At 39.6% G+C, this 14,939-nt stretch overlaps 1 protein-coding gene across 2 annotated transcripts in view; it reads left to right on the top strand.

Moving 5' to 3' along the window:
• Positions 1-7,051: 7,051 nt before the first annotated feature.
• The window catches only part of LOC143345242 (uncharacterized), a 59,850-nt gene continuing 51,962 nt past the window's right edge, over positions 7,052-14,939 (top strand). For both annotated transcript variants that reach the window (XR_013080246.1, XM_076772161.1), the window contains exon 1: positions 7,052-7,702. Coding sequence is in view for 1 of the 2 variants with exons in the window: in XM_076772161.1 (XP_076628276.1) it covers positions 7,646-7,702 (57 nt within the window). In the remaining variant the exon portion in view is untranslated. The remainder of the gene's footprint in view (positions 7,703-14,939) is intronic.

Here is a 14,939-nt window from a genome sequence, read left to right as displayed (position 1 = left end):
AACTTACGACGATCGCGCAGGAATGTAATTACAACGTGCGCGCGATTAACAGGAATGCGCTAAGATTGAAAGCCAGTTTTTACGACGCCGAATATACGTATACAGAAAAAAAAAGAAAAGAACGAATGGAATCGAGCTTGAGGAATAATTTAATGTCATATCGATGTTTTATGGGACAGTTGCAAGAATCGGGAAGAGAAAGAACACCCTGAAAGAAAAGAGCACACTGCACGTTCGAGCAAAGAGGCCGAACGCGGACTCCTCGTGTATATATAAATTTTTGTCTTTGATTATTAACGATCCGATTGTGATTAACGTGCCGGGGGAAATGTTTCGGTATCTGACGAGTTAGTCGTGCCTTAATTTATGAACTGAACTGCTTATTTAATTGAGTGTACCTCGCTACACGTTGGGTCGGATCTACCGCGGAAGCTGCATACGTAAAATGCCACGAATTGTTGTTGCCCCGGTATAAATAATGACAGATTTTTCTTCGGTTACCTTGATATCGAGGCTGGACGATAATCATTTTATTTGAAATCATTCTTCCATTCGATCCTGAAGAAATGAGAAGAAACTTTACTTTTAAAATCTTCTAATGGCAAAACAATTATACCTTTAACTATTACTTATAAGGATGTGCAATCTACCCATAAGTTACGACTAACTTACCGTAAACTGTCATAATTACCTAATGAAGTACCAATGCCAAACGCAGGGGGCTCAACAACAACTATTTTTAAGAAAATCGAGAACTTGACCAAATCATTGACTAACCTTTTGACTGCGTACATATACAACCAATAAATTTTGTTCACTGCAATGATATTACCATTTTGCTAAACTGGTACAGCTTTGGGGTTGTTCAGTCTCAATTTGATTGTCGAGTGTTACGTAAAAGACATTTGGATCAGAACCGCTGCAGTAAAAGTAAATAATAAATCACACAAATTAACGATGCAACGACTCGTGCACCCGTCAAGTTACCCTAACGTTAATTAACCATACGCTTCTCTACCGTCTCCTCGAATCAGTTTCCATTGATCCTGCCGGGAAGGATCGCGCTCTCGCGGAGATTAAGCCGATTCGATCAAGAGATTATCCGCGTGACAGATTAATACTCGCGATAAATGAAAAATGGAGGGGAAAAAGGGGGCCGGCGAAAAAGGCAGCAAACGCCCACGGCGGAGTCGCGTCCTTCGTCAAACGTTTATCTCCGATACACAGCAACGCGGCTGTAATATTCGCGACGCGGCGTGTCGGTGCCTTCGTCCGCGCGCCGACCACGATTTATTGCTGGCTGATAGCGCGGCGTAATGCATTCATTATATCGGAAAGTGCACGGACCCGGCGGTGGACAAAAGTCACCGATGTTATCCTTAATACAGAGGGGAGGGTGGTACGATATTTTCTTTTTTTTTTTTTTATTTTTTTTAAGGACGCAGCGCGCACAGATCCTTCGGTTATTCCCCAGAAGATACGTATCCCCGGCGGGTTCGGACGTTCGCGTGCTGACCCCTTGACCGGCGATGAAACAATGCCGCGGCTGGTGGAACAATGCAGCCAGATATGCCTAGGTCGCGGCTGACCTCCAATATAAGCCGACGTGTTCGCGCGGTCGACGGAATTCCAGCGAGCGGCAGCGCGAGTAAATGCGCCGACCGAAGGAGAGACGCCAGAGCCAGGCATCCGAGTAATGCAGATAAAGGGAAAATTTAACGCCGCGATCGAAGGGGGCTTCGATGCACTTCTGCCTGAAAAAGAAACGAACGCAACGGGAGGGGAAAAATCCGCGTGACGCGTGGAGGAAGAAACACGCATCGCCACGGGTTGCGTTACGGATACAATTTATCCGTACACGATTTATCTAGCCCCGTTCGATTTTTCCTTCGAGTATCACGTTAAAACAAACAAAAACTTCGCGCGAAAGTAGAGCGTTAACTCTAGAGTTATTACTTCTTTGCGTCGTGTTTCGCAACCAGCTAAGCGAGGAAGTCTAATACATCAAAATCAATAGATTATTGCAGTCCCGAAATACTGGTGAAACGAGTCTGTTCTTTAGATCGCCTAGCCAAATTCAAATCAATTATCATGTAACTTTGAATCCTTCGAAATTCTCAATTCCAAGTCTCATCGCCCGAAATAATGAGGTCGTAATAGATCGATAAACACGCCATTGACGCGCGTTTCCGTCCACCTACGGCTTTAGAACGGGACATGGGCCTCGTAGGAACACCGTTATATTTTCGTAGAACGTCCGCGTCGTGGGGATAGATATTATTAATAGAAGTTGGATTCTGGTAGCAGAGAAATAAAATCTCTGGGCGTAAATTCCGAGCTGCGCGTCCGTCCGCCATTCCCGGAGATTTCGATGCCTGGAAGCGGACAAATTCGAGCCGGAGACACGGCCCGTCGTGACGTGAAAAACTGGCAGGATCCTTGCGTTCTTAACTTGACGAAGGTCGTACCGCTTTTACGCAAGGTCGGTTATTCATCCGCGCTTATTGCACAAGGATTTCATTAAATTGCTTTGTATTCCCCAATAGTCATCGACGCCCGTCTATCGTAACACCCGGAGAAATACCAGAACGGTTCCGTGGCTCGTTTCGGGAGATTGCTAGACACTCCGATCGTGCAATCCACCATGAGAGTTACAAAAAAAAGGTCATTTATCTTTCGTTCTACGGGAGACGTCAGTGAATATTTTCAATGTAAGACAACGTGGATAATTTAAACGTCGCTTGGGAGGAAATTTGTATATTACTCGAGCATACAAAACAACAGAATTAATTCAATTCTTTCGACACCTCGGTTAGAACGTGTAAACCATTTTAGGTATAATGCATCCTTGAAGTATCTGGAAAATAAGTTCAAACTTATAATAACATTTATCTTGCATATTCCTAATTTTCGGTTTAAGAAAATTGTACTTGGATTTCTGTAACATGTCACGAATCGTGCAGGAATTTTTTTTCGTTTTTAGGGGCTGCGGTTTTCGAAAGGTTTGGAAATCGCTGCTCCGCACACTTCACGTTGGTTACTAATCGTCGATTCTTCGGTAACGTGCAAATTCAAGCTTTTTTACGAACTTAGCATGGATGTAGTTTTATGACACGAAATCATTCTCGTCGGGGTTTATGATCCTTTATTGCGTCACGCGAAATCGTCGACAGAACGCGGAGAGACCCATAAACAACGACTTTATTGATTTGAAAATGTTGTTAAAGACGAACACGATACCGTTCGAAGGAGGACGCGTGATGCATCGTTCAAGTTTATTTTATCTGTCGCAGTTGTTACGATTTTAAGTTTATTTTTGAGTTTTTTTCTTTTACGGAGAACGAATTTATGCGCGTAATAAAAGCTTGGGTCACGATCGAAGAGACTCAACTCTGTGCGAAAACGTTTTTGGTCGACCTTCCACGAGCGCTTCGTACGATAAAATTCGGAAATCGTCTTTGCAGTTTTATGATTTTTTGGAGAATTATGTGTCTGATATGAGACATTTAGGTACTCTTGGTTTATAAATAAACATAACTTCTTTGTGATTCTGTCGCTATATCGATACAAAAATTGTATACTAAGAATTCCTAATTTTGTTGCTAATCCAAAAATAGTGATAGCATGCACCACATTAAAAAGAATCGTTAATCATTACTCGATTCAACAGGAACTACATTTAGACAAAATTGTTGCCTCAAACAGAAAGAAAGATTTGCAGTGTTAGGAAGTGTGTAATAGAAATTAATATTTTACAAATATTATATTCTACACGTATTCGTATGCCAATCTCTATAACGGGCATGATGCTCGGAATACGATAATTTAACATACCTTTGTGATAATAACCCGACCTTATTATCCTGTAATAAGGTCTTTTAATAAAGCATTTCCAATCAGCCGCTAATCACTCTTACATTATCCGAAAGAAGATCTCTGTAAGGACTGGTTCATTAATGTGCAGATACTGTGCATATTCAGAAGTGCATTCTGTACATATAATGTATACAGTGCAATTTATTGCCCTCGATCGGCCGTAATGAAGACATGTATACCACAAAAAGGCGAACAAGAGCTTCCGAAAACTTTGTTAATCGGTTCACGGGCAATTTACTCGTACAACGTCACGAGATCGTGAAAGGTACTACGAAAAGACGGACATTAAGGGCACGTGGGCGGTATTTCCAGAAGACGGGACAGTTTGCCCCTGACCTTCGATTCGCGATAACGACCGATCATCGGTCTAATTAACGATCTTTTTGCAAGCTCGTGAAATCACCCCGGAATATATTCGAATCTGACAGATGCAATTAATATTTATGAACGATTCTTACGGCATTAATTATTGCTACTCACGTCCGTGACCTCGCGCCGGTGGATCATGCTTGCGACGTTCAGTGAAAAGTTCGTAGCCTTCGATCGTTTTACAACAGTTCAATGTCAACGGCTCGCCTAGAGCCGCCATTGGCTCGTTCTACTTTTTACAATTCTCCATTTTCATTCTCATTATCAGTCGAATAAATAGAAATCCAAGCAATTATTCGCGTGCACCAAAAAAATGCATATCAAATTTTATTCTATATTTTCAGCTCGTTTTTGCACGAGGATTTATCTATCTCTGGGCGGTACGATTACGGAGACACCCTGTATATAAAGCACTCGAACTGTTAAGGGTTGTACGTGCTACGTTATTCCCGAGTCGATAGAAAAGGAAAAAGATACACGGCAATTCATCAATGTCACATTTTTCTTCTCGTCGTGTCCGATTAAGACGCGATAATTTGACGTCATTAACGTCCGTTTAATCGTTATGGTTAACGCCACGGTGTAAAATGTAATGCGTGTTTCACAATACTTTCTCTTCACGCTATTGTATTGCAACAAAAACTTCGACTTGAATATCACGGCCATAACATTAGCGCACAAACGAGGTGAACTAGTGCCCTGGAAAAAATACACCGATGGCTATCAGGTCGTTACTACGCTTGATTTGTTGTTGAAGGAGTGACCGGAAGGTATAATGCTAGAAGAAAATTTCCTACGGTATTGGAAAGAAGTTTTAATCGCCTGCATGGGGATGTCGTTGACCCTGGTATAGTGTTTCTGGTTTCGTTTCTTGCGTCTCGCCACGCTGTAACTTTATCTATGACCGTGCAAATTTATAAGAAGTGGAAACTCGTAAAGAAAATTAGCAAAAATTTACATCATGTGCAATTGCATTGTCAGATTTTACTAGACTCGTTGATATTAATATAAGCGAACGATTAAAATATTATGAGTTACTTTGATCCTCGATAGTTTAATTTTCCTTTCGCTGGAATTTGTTTGACGTTAGTTTAAACTCCATTCTTTTCGGTAAAACTCCGCCACTCTGGGTTTGTATATTCGGAACACGTATAGAGAACACGATGTTCCGAATGTAAGTACTCTTTAAACGCGAACTTTTAACGCTATTAAATTCCAGAGGTGATGCAAACTTACTTTCGACGGTTTATGTAATATTGTTCGACTGGAATTTCGTATTTAATTAACAATAACGTATCGGTTTACAATTATTGTGTAGTTTTAGTTTAAAAAAATTGGTACCTAGAAGAAAAAATATTTAGCACTTAAAATAATTTCTTAAAATAATAAGTAAATATTTTATCTTCTTTCGATAATTCGTAGCACCAGGCAAATTTATTCGAACATTTTTAAATAGAATACAAATGCAAAAAGGAGATGCACTATCTGTCGAGTTCAGAATAAAGAAGTTTCTATTGAAACATCGAACGCACAATTCAGTGGACTAAACACCGTTCTCGACAAGGTTGTGCATCGATTTAGCCGTTCTCACGCCTCACTTCATTTCCTTTACACTTCACTATCCACGAGTTACCTGTCCGTTCACCTGGTCGGTCAAAGCGAAGCAAAAAAGGTGCTGGAAGAAAGGGAGTTACCGGAGAATCGAAAATCCCTCAGAAAATCCGTAATCTCACGGTCCTCGGTAGATCAACGACTGCCAGTGGTAAGAATCTCGAGGAGCGCGACAAAAAATCGTCACGCTAACAGTCGAGCATCTTCGGTCAGAAAAACAGCAGCTCGAGGGTTTCTTTGGGCCTCAGAATTTAATCTTCGGGCTACAAATTTGTATTCGGAGAAAATTAATTGCTACAGCCGTGAGGAAGGTTGTGGACGCGTCTACTTTTCGCTGAATACGGAACAAATCACGCGTTAAAAATAATTCGACGATACCTGGAAAGGGATAGGTGACCTTTAACCGGGTAATCTATATCTGGATGATAGGACTTTACACTATGGAATAGAGAAATTAATTCTCAAGTTGAGACGTTAAAGAAAATTTTGGATAGGATTCTGTAGGTCTTAAAAGGCAAATCTTAAACGTGGGGGTTAAAAATTAATCCTTTGACTAGGTCGGCCATAGGTATATAAATGGTAAGACTTCCCACTATGGAATAAAATTTAATTCTCAAGCTGAGATGTTAGAGAAATTAAATTTGGATAGGATTCATTAGTGTTAAAAGACAAATCTTAAGCATAGGGGTTAAATTGATAAAAATAACACTCTTACTAGGTCATGCATAGGTATATAGATGGTAAGACTTCCCACTATGGAATAAAATTTAATTCTGAAGTTGAGATGTCAAAGAAAATAGTCGAGTGTCAAACCGTACCCAGGACTCGACAGTTTTGCAATGAGTTCTTGCTAACTTTTATTCTAACTCGAAAGTAACATGAAAAAATAGAATTTTGATGAGGTTTTGGGGGTTTCGGAGGATCGTGCGAGGTCGTTCGCGGTTGGCACGTACGCACGTTGCAGCAATGACAGACGGTGGGGGCGGAGGACGGGGGTAACTCGATTCGTCAGCCTGGTGTCTTGACGTTCCGGTTAGCCAAGGTAAATCGTAGGGAGCACATGGTGGCGGAGGTTGAGAATCGCGTGTTAGAGAGAGGGTAGAGAGGCGAGTAGAGGCGATCGGCTCTCTCGGATCAGCTGTGAGAGCGGCGTGGCGCCGTGTGCCGCGGCTCTGACCCGCTGTCAGTTGCCCGAGCCCTGTGCTACGGTTAGGACCGTGCCAATCGTCACCTTTTAACGACGAGGAGAGAAGCTCGCGGGATCGTCCTCGAACGACTTGGGCTTTCGTCCGCGTCGTCTAGTCCTCGCTGGGTGCCGCGTCTTTGACCGAAGCCAGGCGATACGAAACGGGACACGTAGATTACGATCGAGGAGAACATTGATTCACGGTATCCGGCTGCCGCGAGTCGATCTATAGAAGGTGATACGCCAGATCGAACAGTGGCCAGAGACAGAGGGAGAGAGGAACAGTGGTCGAGCATTTGTTCGTAGCTGGCTCGCGATCGATCTCGGCCTGAAACGCACCGCCAGCTTGTAAATCGTCCACCGGCGATCGACTGGGGATTTTTAATGATCCCGAGCAACGCGCCCGGAGTAGCTTGAAATTGCGTTTTGATCGTACGCGTAGAAGAGGGAGAGGCCGGCTCGAACAACGTGGTGGTTTTTGTGGTGGAAAAGTGATTCGAGATTAATCGCGGGGAAGCTCGACGAAGCCAGGAGCCGCATGCCTCGCTGACAAGTCTCAGGATGGTCTGGTAGAGGAGGAGCCTGGTGGTTCGATCGCGAGAAATGGCGTGCGGAATATCGTTCGAAGCGACCGCCACGAGCACGGTATTTTTCCTGCTGGTGAGTAACGATTTTCACGTCGTTGTACCTACGGTGTGTGTGTGTGTGTGTGGAGCGCGTGTGTGTTTCCATCGGTTTGTGCGCATCGTTGCAATAGGTTTGATAAAACGATCCACCGCGAAACGTGGCACTTTCACTTTTTACGCGAGGGCCTTTACAAGAGGAGACGTGCGTTTGAGATCTAGCGACTTTGTTGTCGATAATCGATCGCGCGCTAATAATTTCTTTCGAACAAGGAAGCTCCGCGTCGGGTTCTTCGTCATAAATTTCGGCTATTTTTAAGAAATAACTCGACTTAGACAGGAAGGAATTTATTGCAAGAAATTTACGCCTCTTCTGAAATATTTGTTTTGTTTCTTCGGATACGAATTTGAACGAGGAAACGAGACGTTGAAGGATCAGGGGCAGGCAAATTATATTATTAACAGATTTAAGCCATAATATAATTATATCACACTTCCTTTGGTACGTTAAATTATTCGTATATCTTATTTTCTTAAAATTGTATTGTCATTCTAATAGAAATTATTTTTTTTTAAATATGATATAATCCAGCATATTCAGTACCCCTTAATCAACATAAAATAAGTATTGTATGAAATATATATCATGTCGTTTTCAGCTCTAAATCGATAAATGATAAATGGTATTTAGCAACAGCTTCTAGTTATTATTTGCATTTCCTATGCAACAACGCGATAGAAGTTCCAAGCTAGCACTCCTTCGGATTAAAATTAATTAGAAATGTTCATCGGATAAGACATATTTATATCGCGATGTCACGTGTTTCACCCTTGAAAGTGTCTCTCCGCGTACTAGTTCCAAATATTGCGTTACGTTAATGCCACTCTACGGACATTGGAACGATAATTTCATAAAACTGTAATCATAAAAATCATTCTCACCCGATGGACCGTTTATATTCTTGAAATACAAAGTCCATTACGAATTGTTTTTATGGACTTCAATGAGAGATTGTTGCCGCTTGTAATAAGTATATAAATATCGCGAGGATAATGAATGCATTCAAGATGCATTGCACCGTACTCGAACGTTATGTTTTGTAATGGTAACATTCACGATGAACTCGATGGAATTTAAAGTTGATCATACGCCTCGACGACACTTGCTTCGTGTGCAACTTTTGTTATATGCAAATGTAGCACTAGATCATCTAACTGGTCTACGAGAGTTTCGGATGCGTGAAATTAATTAATATCTAATTTGCACGTTTTTACAAAATTCTTTGTTCCTTCTTATTTCTTGCTTGTCGCTGTTTTTGCTATTTTAGATATTTATAAAGACACTGCATATGATTGTTAACGTTTCGTCTATTTAATATTTACTTGAAAATAAAAAAGAACATTGTTTAGAGTATCATTTTACACGATATTTAATCAATTCTATATCTAATTTACACGCGTTTACGCACATCAGCTACTGATCTACCTCTTATATAATAACAAAATTCCACGTTGCTAATATTTTGAAAGCGATTACGTGTAAAAAATTACGAAGCTTATGAAACGTTTGCAAATACGCGGGTTTCGTTTGCAATAACTGTTTTGAGTAACTCATGAAACTGATAATGAATAATAGGAGACTTAAATATACCGACTCGCTGGGAATAGCATTTCCTTATTTCACAAACTGAGAGTAACCATCCAGCATCTACACTAAATAACTCTAAATTACATCATAAGCATAAATGTCATGAATTCGCTAACATCAACCTTTGTTACGTCCTCAATGCGAGCCGTCATATACTTTCAGAAACACCACCCTTTATATACAAACCGTGACATTTCCTACAGTGATTTCATCAATGTTCTTGTACTATACTTAACAACGCTTTCTTAGTTTCAAGAATAGATACACTTCTCCTTTCAACAATGTAAACATAAAAAATTCAATCTAATATTAAATATTTCCCAGACGGATACTCGTACACGTGCGTTAGAATTCCTTATTATTCGAACGATACGAAGTATAATTTTAAATTAAAATTACAGTAGAACTTTTCTTGGTGTTAGCAACATTGTTTTCAAAATATATCTATGGATTCTAATGCTGCTGTATAAGAAACGTTTAATTAAATTCCATTCAAATTCCTTTCAAAGGTTATTACTGAATAACTTACTGAAGATGTAGATAATCACGTTACTATGACGTATTTTTACAATAATAAATTTCTTTACTATACCAAATACCAGAGTACTTGCAATTGTAAAAATTAAGAAATAATTTCTTCGGTACTAATTTCTTTATTTTCCTGTTTTCTTTTATTATACAAAATTCTGAGAACGTATGATTTCAACGATTAAAATATAATATTAATTCCTTTATCTTAATTATATAATTTGTTCGTAACTACTGGAATTGTATTATACGATAACGCGTATCGTTCATACAAGAATGTTCACTCAGTGATCGTCTTTCAACCGTCCTCGTGGATTATGTAGTATATTTTTCTAGATCCTCGCGGTCATTATTCACCACCTTCAGTCGTCTTCTCGAAAAGGAACTTCTTGTAGATAACCCTCGTTCCAAGGTGATATGCTAATCATGCTAGCTCGTCGTGCTGTATCCCAAGGCACTATTCGTACAAATTTCACAGTGTCAACTACTAGACATTAGTACAAGTTCTAGTATCAATTTTCTTAGCATTCTGAGTCGGCTAAAGCACACTATTTCTTGTTAATAATCAATTTTTAAAAATCAGTTTATCACTGACAAATGTTAAAAAAGGGCGTCGTGTTAAAAAATTATTTAGACACGGCTTTGTGTACAGTCATGCATACCATAAACACGTTACAAGGATCCTCGATTTCCTCCTTTATCTAAACTGTCGCATACATTTAAACTTTGTTCTTTTTAATCAGGTTATAACGTTCTCATCGATGACTTCACTATCAATATTTTCCTTTTACCAAGTCACAGACTAAAATTCACCATCGAGTAGTCACTGAATAAGTATGACGAACCGACTAACATTAACTTTCGTTACGTTCTCGAGACAGTTCCAAAAACATCACCCTGCCATACACATCCGTGACATTTCCTCCGCCGGTTTCATCAACGTTGCCTCATCCTATTTAACAGAGCTCTGGTTGCATTACGTTTTCATGCTGCGCACAATAGAATAGATTTCCCGAAACGCTACTCAAAATTCAAACAATAAACATAATCATTGACTAACAAATACTAATGCATACTGTACATACAAAACAACAAGAAAGGAGCATGAATAATCAATATAGTTTCATATTCAATAGTGATCCCTTTGAGGACTTACACAGATCCTTTTTTATACTTGTTCTTAACATTTCATGGTGAAAATAAATGCATATTACTACTCATCAACCGTAGTGTTTAAAAAGAGTTCTCCAGTCAAAATTCTTTTCCATTTCAAATAACAAATCTATATAATGTATGAAAAAAAATTGTTGCAACGCAAAATGCACTATAACTACTAAACCAGGTCCGTTTTAACGAACCATTGTTATTTCCATTAGTCTACAATGAAGTGGTCAGGCTAAATAAATAAAAATGATCGGTATCAAAGTGGTTGGGGCTCGAGTATCCAGTTAGACAATTGTTCTGTAATTAAAATTTTTATGAAAATCGATCGTTAAACGGAACAAACTAATAAAAAGTAGTAAACAAACTGCAATCGATGATTGCAAGTGTTCCGGTTCTCGCGAAATCTATGCGTACACTCGCGGCCCGATGACATTCACACACGGCTCCGGAGGCTCACGCAGCGGTACGTTCGCGCTTAGAGTCAAGGATACAGGCGTTATCTGGCCGGTGATTGCTATACTTAACGCGGGATACACGCTGGGCGAACGCCTGTGCAAGCGCGACTCGGCGTCGTGTTCAAACACATATGGCGCACGTCGTCGCCGGTGAACGCCGCGTTCGTTATGCAAGTGCGGTATGTTAACCCTTTCGTTCGCAAATTATTAAAGAGTCGCTGGAAAAAATATTTCCCTGTACTTTCATTCACCTTAGATGACAAATAATCATTGAGAACATTTCTTTTTCATATTTTATTACGAATATGTTCGATAAATCTGTCTGAGAATAATTCTTGTACACTGGGAGATGTATTTTCGTTCATAACATTTTTCTGTTTAAATTACTGAAAGTAGACATTCGATGACATTTGTTTTTGTTCTTCGAATAGACTTTAATGAATAGCCAAAACCGTAAGTGAGAAGAAAATGTAACAAACAGTACGGTGTAAGATTTCCAATTTTCCATCAACACGACGACGATGTGTAACCGGAATGATTGGCAGGTCATCTAAAAACAGCTCGCGGGCTGTACGGTGCCGGCTCCAGTCTTATGCAATGGAACATGATTCCCACAGCGAGTCGCGTTTTAGATGTAGCTGTCATCTCGAAAATCGAGGAAAGGTCTGATTCGTGACGCGGTATCTTTTAATGTAGATGAAGGCCGACCGTTTCGACCGAGGCGAAACCTTTTAATGCGCTGGAAGATCGTTGACATTCCTGTAAAACTCCCTCTTTTTCCTTTTTGGCGCGAGGAGCGTTAACGCGTACACTTTTAATGTATTGTTAAACTCGTCTCTTTTTCGAACGAAAGCTTTTAGCGTACAGAACGTCCCTCGGTGGGCTATATAACCGTATGGAAGGCGATTCTGCGTGTAAAAATAAATTGAAAATGCGGAATATCGTTTTTGCGTACGGGACTTCGTTGAGAAGAAAATCCAATTTGAAGCTGTTTGAGGCACGCATATATTGTAGTAGAATTTGGAGTAATGGTTTTCGTTGTGGGGATATTTTAGATTTTTAAAGATTGAGTAGAAAAATAGTTTATATCTAGATGCATTATTTTCTTATAAATATGTACCTATTAGCTTTTAACTTTTCCTTGATAGAATGGTTATAAATATTGACACGATATCCTTTCCCAAATCTTGCATTTTGTTACATCTTTCACCTAAAGAGCTTGAAAGAGAATGAAATTCCCACAATCGATATTCGTTTCACGAATTCCCCAAATCTCCATTTTGCGAATTTTGCACGTTGTATCACTTTCCCCCATACGTACCCGGAGGAATATAAATCATTGTATTAAATCCTGTTTTGGGTAAAATTGGAAACTTCGGTGTCGTTAGATCGATTTCACTTACCACGTAAAATAAAAGCAAATAGAAATAGAATATAATTATTGGGTTGGTACTTGTTTTAGGTTTGTGAAAAAGTCTATGAAATATGTCGTTTCTGACGTTGAATAATCGATTACATTATTTTCGAAGCTTTAATAAATATAAAAAAACTGTTCGGAGATAAACGTTTTGCTCAGAAGGCGACGAAGTCGGTTGTTTTGTAGGTGGAAGATCAAGATTATCTTCAAATATCAACCTTCGTTAACTTAATTTTCTGTTGCAATATTATTTATGGAATTTTGTAGAATATTAACATTTTTAAATACAAGTATTAATTTATCTAACACCGTTTGAAAGATCGAATATTACGAGAACTATTGCTGTTAGGAAAAATGTACTTCATATTTTTATTCTCGAAATTGATTGGTTTATCGAATTCTGCCATAAATAACACTGCATTAAGAAGGTGAAGTTGACCTTGGAATGTCCTTGATGCCTTCACCTACGAACCAACCGTCTCCGCTAGAAGGTGTTTTGCTTGGAACAGGACATTCTTGGCTCAACAGTATTCATGTACCTCATCAAGATCCGGAAAAAACTCAATCGATCACTTTGTTACGAATGTATACATACAGAAGCAACAAGAAGCCATCGTGTCATTATATCGACAAGCCAAAACTGTATTATTATAGAATATATAATAACAGTTGAGAGCTGGGACCTCGATTCTGCATGGCCGATGCTTCGAGGCGATATCGAATGCGTATCAGTGTGCCAATATTAATGCAAAATAAATTGATGTATATTGAAGTTATTTATTTTGACATCTCTTTGAAAAATAGCCCTACTCTTTTACAACTGTTGAATTGGGCAGCTGGATGAAAATGAGACTTTGCATTTCCATCGAAGACAAAGGATCACTCGATTCAATTTCCAAGCTCAAATCTAAAAATTTAAACGAAAGAATTCGAAATTGATCCACCCGTGAAAAACGCGCGATTTTTAGATTCCTTACCCAGACAAAATTTCTCCAATTCGTTTAAAATTCTCTACGAAGCGTTCAAACGTTCCCTTCCAGGTTTCGGTGAATACCGTATTCCCCGGTCGTTCGAATTCCTGACGCGATGCTCGCGATGTCCCGGAGCTAAATAGGAACAATCGAAAGTCAGGATTACCTTCTAGAGGTCCTGTGGAAAAATCGAAGGAATTCCAGTCCAGGATACCAGCCGGAGAGATCACCAAGCGGCAGCGTACGACCATCGGGACGTGTGCACGCGTCGAGAGTCGCGCGAGCACCAACTTCGTTTCCAATGCTCGGTGCATAATCACGGTGGAGCCGGAGCGCAATTAGCGACCGCAAAACGACGCCACGACACTCCCCGTGGCCGATGTTAAAGGAATTTCGAAGATTAATGACCGATTAAACGCGATTAATCGGCCGCTAGTCGGTTCCTCGAACGATTCCTCGCCCGGTCGGTTGATTAATAATGCTCATGGTAACTTTGATAATTATGAAGCGGCGGCTACGGGAGTTCCGATTTATACAAATTACCGTCTGATATGAGGGCTTTCGCGAGATAATGCGAGCAGAATTCGAACCGTATAGTACCGTGATTTATCGATACGGTTTCCAGGAGACAAATTCCTCCGCGTTTTCATCGAATTAATCGGAGATCGTAATTGTCGAAGTATTTAAAGTAATTGTTCCGCATACAGAACGTTCATCGGGTAGTCTTTTTGTGAAGTATTCGGATCATGACTTCTGAGAATATTTTTTTAAGGAAAAACACGTTTCATGATCTCTTGAACTTCATCTGAATGTACATACCTGTATATGTATATCTGTACTTGTTAATACGATTACGTTTAAACGACTGAATGGATTTCCGTGAAACTTTATATTTAAGTTTCATATTCCATATCTTAAGATTTGGCTGACCTTTGAAAAATATTAGTCTATGGATAATCACGGTTATTTGTTATTTTTTTTTTTATAGTATATCAACAGAGTCGTTTATTTTGATCGAAACATATCATCTAGTGTCAACTGTTTCTCATGTGACAAAATTACAGCTTATTTATTATCGCGATAAAAAATTG

This window comes from Colletes latitarsis, chromosome 9 (genome assembly GCF_051014445.1).
Source record: "Colletes latitarsis isolate SP2378_abdomen chromosome 9, iyColLati1, whole genome shotgun sequence".
Classification (NCBI taxonomy): domain Eukaryota; kingdom Metazoa; phylum Arthropoda; class Insecta; order Hymenoptera; family Colletidae; genus Colletes; species Colletes latitarsis.
Note: the sequence above shows the minus strand (reverse complement) of the source record. Positions and strands in the feature narration are given on the sequence as shown.